The 15,000-nt window shown below is 38.4% G+C and overlaps 3 protein-coding genes across 4 annotated transcripts in view; 1 reads left to right on the forward strand and 2 right to left on the reverse strand.

Moving 5' to 3' along the window:
* Positions 1-15,000, reverse strand: part of LOC138015008 (small ribosomal subunit protein eS1) — a 54,099-nt gene that overhangs the window by 157 nt on the left and 38,942 nt on the right. The window contains exons 1-6 of one of the 2 annotated variants that reach the window (XM_068861902.1): positions 5,558-5,677; positions 5,149-5,252; positions 3,550-3,737; positions 2,377-2,585; positions 1,049-1,158; positions 1-8 (exon numbers count right to left, since the gene is read on the reverse strand). The exon at positions 1-8 is cut by the window's left edge and continues 157 nt beyond it. In XM_068861902.1, coding sequence (XP_068718003.1) covers positions 1-8; positions 1,049-1,158; positions 2,377-2,585; positions 3,550-3,737; positions 5,149-5,252; positions 5,558-5,616 — 678 coding nt within the window. In that variant the 5' untranslated portion in view covers positions 5,617-5,677. Of the gene's footprint in view, positions 9-1,048; positions 1,159-2,376; positions 2,586-3,549; positions 3,738-5,148; positions 5,253-5,557; positions 5,678-15,000 lie in introns of those variants that run through there. The other variant, XM_068861903.1, reaches the window with a different exon arrangement.
* On the forward strand, positions 5,715-11,046 carry LOC138015007 (uncharacterized). Its single transcript, XM_068861901.1, has 5 exons — positions 5,715-6,752; positions 6,849-6,978; positions 9,063-9,169; positions 10,277-10,373; positions 10,602-11,046. Exons 1-5 carry the CDS (start codon positions 5,773-5,775, stop codon positions 10,722-10,724), a joined length of 1,437 nt encoding a protein of 478 aa, XP_068718002.1. The 5' UTR covers positions 5,715-5,772; the 3' UTR covers positions 10,725-11,046.
* Positions 12,489-15,000, reverse strand: part of LOC138015005 (tripeptidyl-peptidase 1-like) — a 2,627-nt gene continuing 115 nt past the window's right edge. The window contains exon 1 of the mRNA XM_068861897.1: positions 12,489-15,000. This exon is cut by the window's right edge and continues 115 nt beyond it. Coding sequence (XP_068717998.1) covers positions 13,356-15,000 — 1,645 coding nt within the window. The 3' untranslated portion in view covers positions 12,489-13,355.

Below are 15,000 nucleotides of genomic sequence, written 5' to 3' on the forward strand. Positions count from 1 at the left end.
CTTGCCAACTGCAAAATGATCACATTAATCGAACTTTAGCTTTGATTTGACAAGTTGGTTTTGATGCCTGCGCGTCTACTGGTTAACTTAATATCTCAATTGTCTATTAATTTTAAGAATTTAAAAGAAAGTTATTATTTAAAGTTAGGTGAGAACTATAAATAGTTACTGCTAACATATAAATGTAGATGTAGATGTAGATGTAGATGTAGATGAGAAAGCCATAGGATGGATTTTTGGCAAGGATGCTTGATTCTTTTGCACACGCATGTGTTGGGGGAGGGAGGTGGGTAGGTGAGCAGACTTGTGACAAATAAGCACATGCAGAGCCACTGTTTTGCTCAGCTACATCCCAACAACTCAAACACTGTTGCAAGACCAATAATAATAATAATAATAATAATAATAATAATAATAATAATAATAATAATAATAATAATAAATTACTTTCATTGTTAAAATTCTTGATATTCTTTTCAACAATCTATTTTCTGTAAAGTAAACCTCTCGGAGCAGAGCAGAGAACCAACAAACTCAACCAAAATATGACGCCAAGTACGAGAATCGAACCCCCTGTCACATTGGTGGGATTTGAGTACTCATCACTGCACCATCTACCTCTGCTAAATAATCACATCGTAAGGTTGGTTGTTTCAAACGCCTACATATCTTTTACTCAAAAATATGATAAAAAGATAAATTTTACAACGTTGTAAATTGAAAATTTAATACCAACGTTTCGGCAAAGCTGCCTTTGTCATGGTGGTAAAATGGCAAATGATTTGAAAATAGCGTATACAAACTAATACTCATGCGCAAACTACATGTACTTGACAAAGGCAGTTTGCCGAAACATCGGTATTAAAAATCAATTTTCATTTTACATCGTTTTAAAATCTATTTTTTAAAACACATTTTTGTTACCATCAACAATGCTGCACAAGAGTTTCCTTTTTTTACTATCCGACATCTTTTACTTGAATAGACAGTCTTGGATCAGGTTTGCATGCCCCAATATTTTTGAAATGTCAAACAGTTAAGTACTTACTGTCAAATTTAGGTTTCTTTAAAACCTTGACCTTCCTGATGAAAACGTCATGGAGAGGGAAAATGTATTGACAGGCCTTCTCAATGTCACGGCCAAAAGCATCTGGGATTCTGAATTTAAACCAGAAGCCACAAGTTACAAGCTATTATGCACTACATGGCACACTACAGTCAACTTACATGTACATCACAGGAAATTAACAAATGGAATGTGGTTCAGTAGTTTTCTGTACTCTCATCGACAATGATATTTGTCATCACAGTGGTCAAAATGTCGAGTCCACGACAGACAACACTGAAGCTTTTTTTTTTACCACAATTATTCAACATCAAAGAGCATTTTAATTTCAGAGCGGGTCCAAGATGACGACACAAAGCAAGAGCAAGCGTTGTCCATAACTTTCTCGCAATAAATTATGATGGGTTTATTTCCCAAAATAAGCATTTCTGATTGGCTAATACAACAAGAGAAAGTTGACGCAAGTAGCGTTGTCTAGACTCTTATGCATGTGACGATTAATTTTTGTAACCCGGCTGGCAGCCAGAAGATAATATTTTGAATGACAGGACAATAGTGCCTCTCACATTTTAAATTAATGATCTTGAATAGAAGAAAGTAAAATTAATTTAGCAATATGAATGTGGTTGTGTGAAAACACAGTCATGCTAAATTTGCTGTTTCTAGGTCAAAACTGGGTAAAAATCTAAATTTGTACTTTAGCTCACACGTACAATATTCCTGACAGCCCACTGACAAGATATGAAATATATTTATTGCACAAAGGGTTATTTGTATTTAACTTTTTGGCAACTTTCTGTGGACACCATATCCAAACTTTTTTCAATCCATTTCCATCCTCTCCATCCATGGATGCAAATAACAAAGAATAGCTTCGGTGCACTTCAATTGTTATTTGCAACAAAACTACACCATTATGTTTTGGTCTTGATTGATGCAAAGACATATTTTAGTGTTTTAAAGTTTAACTGAAATAGCAAGGCTGCTGCCTAACGGTCGCCCGGTTGCCTCATTCGCGAGCACAGGCGACCAAATTTCTGAACAAGTAGCACGATCGGGTGCCCTACTTGATTCATCCTCACCTTAATGTAACTTTGATCCCAGTTGGAATTAATTAATTATGGGCTTTTGAAAAAATAACCCGGGCTACTAGCCCAAAGGGCTCCCGGAAAATTTTCTTAGGCAGCACCCTTGAATGGCGTGACACTGCCCCTTTAAAAGGGGAACAGCTCACTTCTGGTTGCTGTCCACTCAATATTACTCAATATTGTCGTGACGGTAACAGTCATAAAAATCAATAGGACACTTACAACTTGTTGACAGCATCTTTCAAGTCACCAGAGCTGACGTCACGTGTTATGATGTCAATCATCTTCTTACGAATGGCTTTGACTTGAGAATGTTTGGCATAGGCTGTCTTCTTAATTTGATTTGTTCGTTTTTTTGTGAAACCAATGCAAAACAGCCTCAGCAGGTAACCATCAGTAGTTTTGACATCAACGTGGGCTTCAATTAGGGTCTGAAGAATAACATTGTTTGCACTGGTAAATTGATAACAATCCATAACAAATCAAGTACCTTGACGAAGTATGCTACAACACAACCACAAAAAGTTTGAATGACAGGTTTCTTTAAAATTGAAGGGTTCAAATGCGAAGAGATAAAAGGTGCACTTTGGAGTAATTCTGGTTATTTCTTAGATCCAGCCATGGACAGAACCCACACTTCCTCAAAGGACTCTTTAGGGTTGCATACAAAAAAAAAAAAGGCCGAAAGATTTGCACTTCACCTCTATTCAACTTGTGGCTCAAGTTTTTTCTCTCTAATTCTTAAAAGTGTGTGCAAGTTTTAAATTTAGGATGTCATTTAATTAAGACCCTAATACAACAAATGACCCAATTTGATGAAACACCCACAATTCTAAATTTGAAGAAAATCACACAAGTACAATGCAATACAATTAAGCATAACTTTAACCCATTGACTCCTGGAGGTTCCTCAATGACGAGTAAAATCGGGCTGGAGTTAGACAGAGTAAAATACTAAGTATAGCCGGTTTGGGCCGGTCTAGGGGTGAATGGGTTAACTTGAACTCAGAATCAGGTTTTCCTATATATTGAACCACGGATAAAGCAATGTGTTGAACTGTCAACACCACAGGTTTTGAATCTCATACAAGATCCCCGTCTCCATGTACCATGTGAAGTTGTACTTTCCACTTGGAAAACAGTACAATCCTGATACACAAATAATTCCTACCCAATCACAACTTCGCAAATTCTTGACAGCAGTACAGCTTCAATGTAGTTACACGTATGCTAAACCACAAAAACACAGTGTACTCCACTGCAACTGCCAATGACCCTTCACAATATATGTACTAAATATTGAACATGTACGGGTAGTAAGAAAGTGGAGGAACGCTCCCCTGAATATAACGGATAGTGATGTACTGGTATGTCATCAAGACTAAGAGCACTGACCTGCCATTTCTTTACCAGTGACCTCAGCTTGTCTGTCGTCATGTTCATCCCATGAAAGTTAGTGAGACAGTTCTTACCCTGGACCTCCTCAACAATCAGTTTAAATTTCCTGAAGGCAACTTCGTCATTCTGCAGGTCAGCCAGGGATACTTCAAACACTCGTCCCTTGAGGCCGTCAGAGGCTATTTCTGTAAGGAAAGTAGCTTCAATAAGAAATAACAAGGTACAACGAAAAAGGTCTGGTATTCAAAGATTGTCAAAAGTTGCCAACTGCCAGCAAAGTTACTAATAATCTCCTTTATCACCTTTCACTGAATTCTGAATGCTTGGGCACTTTGAAATTAAAGCTAATCAGTTTCCAGCTTGGCAACACTTGATGCAATCAGTTTCCATAATTTACATTATCAGGTCATACAGTACATGAGCTAATAACTGAGATTGAGTGAACCAATCAGAAAGCTAGAAATGCAGCATCCAAGGTAAAAAATTTAACAACAAATTGTACACCATCTCATGATGTCCATAATTGTACTTAATTAACTTTATTAAACAATTGACAGAAACAAATAATCAACGAATTTAGCTACAAATTAGAGGGCTGATTACAAAGATGAAAAACAACAACAATTAAGGACGGTGCCTACTAATTCAAAGGTATTTTGGCCCCGGTTTACGTTGTGCAGGAAATGTAGATCTTAACAAGTGTTATTGAAATCCAAGAAGAAAATTGGGAGTAACCAAGCATTTTTCAAAGATAATTGATGAATAATATTTGTAAAAAGCTTTATAATAAAAAGCAATGTATGGCATTCTTTATCAAATGAAAGCTTAATTATCTCTCAAAAATGCGTGGTTACCCCCAATTTTCTTTTTGGATACCAAGAATACTTACTAAGATATACTTTCTCCGAATAGTTTTAAACCGCGCAAAAATATCACTGTATCAGTAAGCACCACCCATAGGAAATCCGAGTATCTCCAGATGCGCAGAACGTATGCGCAATAACAATAATAGGCACGGTCCTTAACAAACATTCCACTAACTTTTGTTTATGCCAGTTTAAGTAGAAGGAAAATGCCAGCACACTTAGCAGCAAATTGGAGCCAGTAAAAGTTTTGAAACTGTGGAAGTTAAATGTAGCTGGATATATGGAAGTCACTGACAACCCTGCCGCAGCATCAACAGCGGCACCTTCACATGACAAGGTTCCTTCCTCAACTTGTAACCTTGTTATTTAACTAGGACCCGGATGAAACAGGTCTTAAATTTTCGGAATTATCCGGAATCAAAACAGTTTTCAAAAATACTAGCAGCTCAAGTTGGTTCTGACCATTTGCCACAAAATTCATAAATATTTAAATAAAGCAAAGCAAGATAATCACAAGGCTCGATTTCAAGCCATTTTGGGAGCGGATGACATCCTCCTCCCAATGAACCACTGGATCACTGGTCTGCAATTGTATTTTGTACTTGCCAGGCAGGCGACTTTCTAAGTGGAGGATACAATAATTGGCTGGACCAGTGATCCAGCCGTGTGTGCGCGGAGGAACGTGGGCGCACAGAACAGCTGGTCAGTCCAGCCAAGATGAATGACTTACTGTTTCCAGTAGTTCTGGTTACCATGGTTTTGCCGATTTGTCGGATGGTGAACATGGATGGTGCCTTGACATCGTACCAATCCTTCTTGGTAAAGGGATCGACACTGTCAATAGGTGCAAATCGAAAATGACATGAGTTTAGGACGGAAAATTTATAATTATTATAATAAAATAAGAAGACCATGTTTCCATTTTAAAGTAACAAATCTGTCATTTCAAAACATATGTTTATTTCACGGTGAATTCTCTCCGTTGCTAATTACTACGAAGCCTTCGAAGAAAATCATGAACTGCACATCCAAGTAAATCCATCGTATATTCGTGCCATCCAACCATATTTCCCACACAAAATGCTTTTCAAATAGTAGATGAATGCACTTTCCGCAACGGAAATCAGTAAACAGCTTACATTTTCTTTTTAAGACCCTTCTTTCCCTTAGTCAGTCTCTTGTTTTTTCCCACCGCCATGATGAGTGCGGATCGAGCAGAAGAGGACTCACAACGGCCTCGCTCTGGAGTAAATCACCATCTCGAAAGAACGCTGACCATATAGTACCATTTTTTAAAGATGGCGGACGAAAGCATTGTGGTTGCCTGATTTCTTTTAACTTAATTTGCTCCATAATGAGCACTTTCGAAGTATTACCTTGGGAAAGCTCTTCAAAGGAACAGGATTCTCTTGTTAACCAACTGTTTGGAAAGATCTCGAATGCTGAAGCTGACAAGACACCGTCACGGGTTTCTCGAGATATGCTTGCTTTAAATGTACAAGACAAGAATAAGGTTAAGAGAAAGGGAGAGAAGCGAAAGGAGATCAATGACGATGGCGGAAAAACAAAGCCAAAAGAGAAACGGAAGGACAAGAGAGATAAGAGTAAGTTCAAAACAGGTCTTCTGATGATATCTCACCCAGAACGGACTCAAGATAATCAATCAGAGAGAACGAAGAATCACGAGGGGGTAACATATGCTGGAGGACCTGATCTTGAGGCTCAGGTTGATAGTGTACATGAAAGTAACCAATCAGATAACAAGAAAATAAGGGACTTGCATGAAAACGAGAGTGAATCAATAAAAACTGCAACAGAAAAGCAGGAAAAGAAGCAAAAGAAGAGCAGAGCTGAAGTTGTTAATCAAGATTGCCAAGGGAGGACTGAATCAGCAAAACTGACTACAAAATTGGATGAAAGTCGATCAACTCAAGCTTTTGAAAGTAAAGTGAAGAATTCCAAGAGAGAGAAGTCAAAAGATAAAAAGGAAGGTGGTCAAGGGCAAAGCACAGAGAAAAGAAAGAAAACTGTAAATGACAAACAACAAGACTCTTTTGACATACATATCAAAAAAAATGGAAGTTTGGAGCTCCATAATAGATTTCCCGTCATCCCCAGCAAATTAACTGTTTCTGAAAAGATGACAAAGCAGTTGGAATCTTCAAGGTTTCGCTGGATAAATGAACAGTTGTACACCACGACAGGAGAGGAGGCTGTAGCTCTGTTCTCGGAAGACCCCAGCTTATTTGATATTTATCATCGGGGTTTCACTAATCAAGTGGGACTGTGGCCAGTCAATCCTGTTGATATGATTATTCAATGGTTAAGAAAAAGGTAAACTGAGGGATCCCTGGGGGAGCTTCAAAGGTCAGAGTGAAAGCCCTTTTTGGATTCAATTGTAACATGTGCATCCTCTAACTTGTATTTCAGAGCTTCATCTGATGTGATTGCTGATTTTGGATGTGGAGAAGCAGTCATTGCTCAAAGTGTACAAAATAAAGTTCATTCATTTGATCTTGTGGCAAAAAATGAGCTTGTAACAGCCTGCAACATGGCAAAGGTTCGTTTTAGCAAACAAGAAGTTTTCTTTGTCTACGTTCACATTTAGCCCAGGACTCTGATGTTTTTTACACATAGTTGTCCTTTAGCCTGTTGGAGCAATTTGCATTCTATAATTCCCACGGGTGCCAGTACACCTTTCCATCATTGATGAATTTGTTAACATTGAGGTGCGTGACATTGTAAAGCCCGCATTTGGTAGGACATATTGTCCATTCAGGACCTAGAAAAAAAAAAAGGCTTTCCTCTCCAGTGTATGGCAAGCCAATTGTAGCAATATTCAATAAATGGCTATTTCAATTCAGAGTCCATTTTAGTTCAAATCAACGCATAAATTTATGTTCAATATACTTTTTTTTGGTTCAACTTCCGATTTTGCATTCAACACTTTTATTTCGTTCAATGCGATTTGCTTTTGTTCAGCGATTTAATACATAGTGGTTGACCACTATTGCCTAGTCCCTCTTGATCTTGTGAGGTCACGGGAGGCTGGAATAGTCCATGTATGACCCACCATACATTGAATACTAACCGAAGAAGGTTGGTTTCTGCGATTTCCCACAATTGAAACAACCCAAACCATTCACAAAAGCTAATCTTTGAACTAATTAGGCCTAAAACGTTATTTAATCTCAAAATCCAACCTTTGTCGGTTAGTATTCAAGGTATGGTGCTCTCAACTGCTGTGCAATAAATCGTTGAACGGAAGTACATGTAAATCGCATTGAACGAAATAAAAAGTGTTGAACGCAAAATGTGCTCTTGAAATTTAAAAAGAAAACGTTGAACCGAAGCAATCGCATTGAAGGATACCAAAATGTATTGAATGCAAAAAGTGCTGAATGCAAAATCGGAAGTTGAACCAAAAAATGGTATATTGAACATAAATTTATGCGTTGAATAGGCCATTTTCAAATTCTCACGGCTGGACTGGATCTACACTGTAGCATGAAATGAATGCTAATGTGGGCAAATCTTTTCAAATGCAAATTAATTTGCCCACCTTAGCCTCCATTTCATGCTAGATCCAGTCCAACCGTTAGAATACGAAACTTGCCTATTGAACTGAAATAGACTCTTTGAATTGAAATATCCATTTATTGAATATTGCTACAATTGGCTAGAGCCATACCAGTGAGTGCTATGAGCTCAATGGTTCAAGCATCTGAGAAGTGTTATGGAGGTCATTGCTTTGGACCTTGATTTTTCAGTTGTCCTTTCGCCCGTTGAAGCAATTGGCATTCAAAAATTTTGTACATGTTAGTTCTACACCATTGATCTGTTACTCCTTGGTCTCACGACCCTTTTTGCCTATCTGAGCATAATCTGTTTGACCTTAGCTAAGATAGGGACCTGGTACTAGTTTGCTAAGATAGGGACCTGGCACCAATCAGCCCATGTTTGTTACGTTTCGACTCATTTCACTTTCGGCAGAGATCTCATGTATGTACCCACCACGAGTCTCTCTTATCATTCTGTGTGCATGCGACACAAGTTGATCTGTGTAAAGACCAATAAATTATTAATAAAACCAATGTACTTACGGAATGAATGGACTTCTCTTTAGTGCCAACCCTTCTGTACTCTGTCTGTCTGTACTTTTGAAAATTTGGTTTTACATGTATCTGATGCGCTGATGAAGGCAAATTAAAGCCACCGAAAATGTGGGGATACTAACCTTGTTACCTACACTAAGTATCATCAAATAATTAACCCTTTCACTCCCAAGAGTGACACTTATAGATTTTACTCTGTCTAACGCCAGACGATTTTACTCATCAATGGGGAACCCCACAGGAGTGAAAGGGTTAATCTGAAAATTTCCAGTTAATTGGTTGTGATGTTTTTTTTTTCAAATTCCATCTGCTCATGCACTGAAAATGTTAACACTGGAATACAGGGGTTTGTATTTTGGAGGTGTTTTTGTGTAATTCATCAAGCAGTGGTAATCGTTTCACATCTTTTAGCTTCAGTTATTTACATGAGTTGTCGTTTTTAAGAGCCACCAGTAACATGTTAATACATTGTAAGACTGGGACAATGATATGGCTGAGTGGTCATGTGATTATATTTTTATTTTCTCAGGTTCCTTTAAAGCCAGCTAGTGTTGATGTTGTTGTGTTCTGCCTTTCTCTAATGGGAACAAACCTTGTGGATTTCTTGAGAGAAGCCCATAGAGTTCTAAAACTTGGGTAACATGTTGTTTTATCCGGCTAAGTACATAGTTGTGCATTTTTCTGGTTGATTGTTATAATGTGACTTCTGTGGGAAAGGTGCGCATAGGCCAAAAACGGAGATGTGGGGGGGGGGGGGGGGGTGGAGAGAAAATGGCGAGAGAGAAAAACTCTCTTTGTTTGCTTGCACCATCTTCCTTGCCTTTCTTTAAACTCAGCCAAGGCTTTGCTTGCCCATTTCTTCTCATGAATCAATCAAAAACTGCCTACCGTACTACACGAGCTAAATTTAATGTTATCTATTCAAGTCAGTTGATCGTCTGTTTTCTTCCTCTCTTCTGCTTCTATAAGGACTGTGTGGTTTAGTGGTCAGCCTTAGGGTTGGTGGTTCCATTCCTGAAGAATTGTCAACCTCTTTGTATTTTATACCCTTCTCTTTGACACACCTAGGTTTTCCCAATTTAACTTGACTCTATGGGATGCAATTTGATCGTACTCCCCAAGTGTCCAATCAGAATTGAGTAATTTTCTTGTATTACATGCATAACTGCACTAAACAGTGAGTAATACCTCCAAATGAAATTTATGGTTGCAAAATTTGAGAGACATTAGATGAAACCCGACAGAGAACACCTGCAGCTACATGTATTTCTCAAATTTGTCTACTTGCCACTTAACCACTAGGCTCTATTGACCAGCCGTTTGGTGCTCCTGCGTTCCTCTACGCACACCACAGCTGGATCACTGGTCCAGCCAATTGTATTTTCCACCAATAAGAAAGTCGGCTGCCTGCCAAGTACAAAATGCAATTGATGGTTTACAAAATACATTTGCGATGGGTGCTACATCACAGACAAATGTCACGGACCAGTGATCCAGCCGTTCCTTGGGAGGGGGATGTTAACCACACTCACAAAACGGCTGGAAATCAAGCCTACTAATAACCACATGTCCTTTCAAATTATGTAAGCATTCCAAGATTGAACAAGGGAGCCCTTTTGTTTGCAAACTTATTGATAACCCTCTGCATGGAGAATAGAATAGAGAATAGACATGTGCATCCTCCCTTTCTCTATATGGATAGGGCGCCTTTTCTTGATATGCCTTCTTTTATTGACATTTCAGTGGTTTTTTGAAAGTAGCTGAAGTGACAAGTCGCATTAGTGACACAGCAGAGTTTATCAAGTCGTTGTCAAGACTTGGGTTTAAACTGCAACAACAGGTAACTATGAGAATATTGCTTGAACAGGGATTAAAAAAACATACATATACCTGTACATGTAGAATATTCAGTAACTAACTTTTTTTAATTTACACGAGTTAGTACATGTATTAAGTAAACATGTGTACAGTCCGTAATCCAGCCTTTTGGCTGTAATGGATTTTTAATAAAGCTATCTACCTCTACCTCGTGTTTTGTTTATTTAATGAGAGTTGTTTGTTCTCCTAGGATACCTCAAACAAGATGTTTGTTTTGTTTGACTTCATCAAAGATAAGGAATCATTCAAGACTGTTTCATCGAAAAAGTTAGCTGGACTTAAGCTAAAACCTTGTATCTACAAAAAACGCTAGATGGTAAAATTAAGATATTGAAGAACTCAGCACCAATAAGACACTGAGCAACCACAGTATTTATTTGACTGCATGTTACAATACCAGTCAATGCCCACAGGTTACCCTTGCTCAATAAAAGTAACCCATGCTCATTGTGTCTCCCTCATTGGTTAGAGCATCTACCCAGTCTGATCTTAAAGGGTCGGGGATCAAATCCTATCTTGGATTCATATTTTCGTTAGGTCTACTCTTTCATCACAGTCACCATTGTGATACATCTTGGATATTTGGTGTACAGTGTACTTCTTAGAATATTAACCCATTCACTTCTCCCCCCCCCGCCCAATGATGGGTAAAATTGTCTGGCGTTAGACAGAGTAAAATCTGTTACGTCTCACTCCCAGGAGTCAGTGGATTAAAAGAACATATTTACAAGCTTGATCAATTAAATTAAAAGTGATGTGAATCGTGCTATGATTATTTTTATTTTGAAAGTGTAAAAAATACTACCAGTAATATGGGGCCTACGCAGGAATAGTACCCCTCAAAGTATTCTCTCATAAGTACACAAAACAAAACAGTAAACAAATATTAATGTTAAAAGAAGTCAGAAGTCCAAAACTCAGAGCAAGTGACTAGACAATTTGGATCTCTTGAACTTCATCAATGTGGACATAATGACATTGTATGAATTCTGCTTGTGATATTGTCTAGCTGAGTTTTGAATTCTTTTATTCACCCATTGACTCATTGGCGTGCACGACTTGACATATCTTACTCTGGTTAACGCCTGATGATTTTACTCATCAACTGGAAGCGTCCTAGGTTTCCTGAGGAGTCAATGGTTTAACTGTAATGCCTTTTCTGGGGCTGGAATATAACATTTTTAAGTGATATAGAGGTCAAACTTAATGTTTGCATTCAATGGAATCAGTAGTGTGCTGCTTGTTAAAATAAAAATTAAAAAAAACAGGAAAATTTTCTAATTTCAGTTAAGATTATTTTATTTTAGAACTTGACTGATAAATGAGGCAAAAAACAGGGCATTTAAACCCAATACCAGTTTCATTGAGTCTGAGCAAAGAAAAGATGCCAGCCAGCATGACATTTTAATGTTTTTCAGGAACACATAGCTTATAGACCACTTTTATAAATGGTGACCACATTTACTTTCTTTTTTACATATGTTAATTAGACCTACTTCCATCATTTTGAAAGAAAAATTCTCTTGAGGTTTGCTTGTCGTATCGAGGCTCGGAAGGCTTATTAGTATTTAAACAAGAGAGTATTTTATTTGGCCGGCACCAGATTCGGAAGTCAAAATCCCATTTCTTGCTTTGCTTTTTACTACCATAAGTCACATCTGCTGCAACAGTGATGAGGCCGTTAAAAAGAGAACACCAACAAAGTGGGTTAAAATCAGCTAATTACAATGTCGAATGTGGCCAGTGTGCTATAACAAGCCATTGGAATTTGAACTTCAGTCTGCAAGTTTATGAAATGTCCAGTAATCTCTCTAATACAGGCTACTACATTCATTCATACAGCCCCTATTTGGAATCACGCATCTTATTGCATGAACATTTTTATTTACCGGTAAATAATAATTATTTAACCCATTGACAAACATCCTGTATGATGCCCCCAGTTGACAAGCAAAATCTTTAAAGTCTCACTCCCAGGAGTCAATGGGTTAAATTAAAATGTATTATTTAATGTACCGTATTTTATATTAATAATGAATCCATCAAGAAAATGCAGGTAGACAATGAAGGAACCAGGTTTTAATACCAGTAATTACTGCTGTTTTTTATTTCTTCTTTCCCCTTGTGCTATCAAAATCCAATACAATAATATTTTTGTTTTATTTGCTGCATAGTTACATGCCAATCAAGGTACACGTAGAAAAGAACTATTTTAGGATTAGAGAAAGGGTCTCTGTCAACTTTGATATTTCAATTTTTTACATTAAGTAGTAAATGACGGGATGACAAACATGTTTGTTGCCAGTTATTTTTACCTTAATGTAGAATAATTAATTGTTTTATAAAAATAAGTTGCATGTAAAATATCCAAGATGCCTTAATAATTTTTTTTTGGTAAATAGAACACCTTGAATCATTACCTTAACCCCAGTTCAGTGTAACTTGAGTGTAGTCCTTAGTACCCGATAGTAATTGTCTCTATTGTAATCTTTATTGTATGTTTGTCAATAAAGCAAAGAAAATCTTATGAATGCAGGTGTTTGCTTCCAGAGAAAACGTAGTGCTTTATTGGGATGTGAAACACAAATGAATATTGACAGTCACCATGAGAATGATTTGTGAGGTGACGTTTTCAGCATTAGCCCTCGTCAGAATGAATTGACAGCATTATTATTTTATTTGAACAGAAAAAGGCTCATTCAGCATTTAATGCAACTGCTCATTATCAATGGAACAGTGGTCTTTTTTACAGGTTCTATGAACAAATTGAAATTTGGCAATTGAAAAGATACGTTCTGCTTAGTAAATTTTGGGTTATATCAAAACCAGAAAATAGTATGAAGGGACAAGTTGAAACTGTAGCAGAGTATTAGTCAAGATTCCTAGCTTTCATGGCAGTATAACTTGAAACTGTTTACTGACGAATGCCCTTTGAGGTAATCTTTTAGTCCTTAAGAGCTGCTTTTAATAATACTGGGTAGTTGGGAGTCCCTGTTCCAGTCACTGGATCCCAGCCAGCAGTGGCATAAAATCCAGTATCATAGTCAAGACAGCCTTCATTATGTCCAGTGGTAACATCGTACATAGATGCAGCATTCTGATACAAGAAGGGATTAAGAAATCCTAGAGCAGGCTTCTGATTCTGGAACCGTGCATCATTTAGCAATGAAATGATGCCAGCAACAGTTGGTGTTGATGCTGATGTTCCCATAACGCCCGGAACAGGAACCAAGTTGTTAACTATCCAGAAGTGGTTGCACACTGCAGAAATGTCAGGAAATGCACGGCCACTGGCATTGAAGTAAGAGGAAGGTGGGATATTGGGCCCGGACTTCAGGTACTGTTGGACCACATCATGTTGATATGTTGGCTGTGGAAAGATAAAGCTGAAACCTCCACCACTGATGTCATAGCCATATTCACTAGAGACGGTAAAGGGATCGTTAAATGCAGTACCACCAACTGTAGTAACATAAGGAGATGAAGATGGAAACATAGGACGGAATCTTTTCTTTTTACACCCAGCTCCATTGTCGCCACTTGCAAACAAGAATGACAGACCACGCACTCCAGCCTTCTGAAATTCAATGTTAATCCTATTCATGTATGCCACATCAAGTGTGTCCTCATTGTCACTGTAACTTACACTGTGTACCCAAGGTACCTGTGAATAATTGCTTACGCCCATAAGCCACTCCAAGAAAGGTTCTTGAGATTCGTGTCGCCCACCAGTGCTCCAAAACCAAGTCGGCACCATGGCACCTAGACTCATAATGTACTGGGTATCTAGGCTCGCTTCAATGCCAGAACGGCCACTGTCTGGACCAATTTCTTTTGTCATATTGGGCAAATGCTGAAAGGAACTACCAAACAAGTAGAAGAACTCGCTTAAGTCCGAAGGACTATAGTATTGTTCCAGAAATTGAGCCACTGACTGGCGATTGTCTGGATGCTTACCAACCACATCTGACAAATTGTATCGCTCTCGTAAAACACTGGGAAAGACACCGATGTGGATCTGATCACGCGTTAGCATGCTGTCTAAGAACCCTTGTTTGGCAACCCGAGGTGACGATGGGCCGTTGACTGCTGGAAAACGAAGTACTCCTCCCACAAAATCAATGTATTGGGCAACGCTCAGTGGAACGGAATAGAGTTGATCTGAGCGAACAACCGGCTTCGTGAGTTTAGAATGCTCAAAACGGTGAAATTTGGCTCCAACAACTAATGCCTCTGCAATTTTGCGAGACATGCGACAGGACATGAAATCTCTCGTAACAATCAAGTTGCAGTCAGTGGAATGCACACCATGACTTGATAGCCAAGCTTGCACGGTCTCAAGCGTTTCATCGGACGGCGCAATCAGCCGTGTAAGGTTGGACAAGGAAAGATGCTTGCCGTATTCTGCATTTGTTGGATTGGAGACTTTCCAAAAAATTCGCTCCAGAGATTCTAGATTGCGTTGTTTGAGAGCGAAGGTGAGGACAATTTCCTCACGGGGAGATAGGCGTTCGAGCTTTTTCCATCCTTCCACTCGCCAAGCTTCGACATCATGGCTTTTTTCTAGAACTACGTGATCTTGGCTTTGT

This window comes from Montipora capricornis, chromosome 9, assembly GCF_036669925.1.
Source record: "Montipora capricornis isolate CH-2021 chromosome 9, ASM3666992v2, whole genome shotgun sequence".
In the NCBI taxonomy this organism is placed as follows: Eukaryota; Metazoa; Cnidaria; class Anthozoa; order Scleractinia; family Acroporidae; genus Montipora; species Montipora capricornis.

Bases quoted from the DNA above. Each gene is read 5' to 3' on its own strand.
- LOC138015007 (XM_068861901.1), top strand. From the start codon at position 5,773: ATGAGCACTTTCGAAGTATTACCTTGGGAAAGCTCTTCAAAGGAACAG. The intron at 6,979-9,062 runs GTTCGTTTTAGC...TTATTTTCTCAG, and splicing joins CAGCCTGCAACATGGCAAAG to GTTCCTTTAAAGCCAGCTAG. The intron at 10,374-10,601 runs GTAACTATGAGA...TTGTTCTCCTAG, and splicing joins GGTTTAAACTGCAACAACAG to GATACCTCAAACAAGATGTT.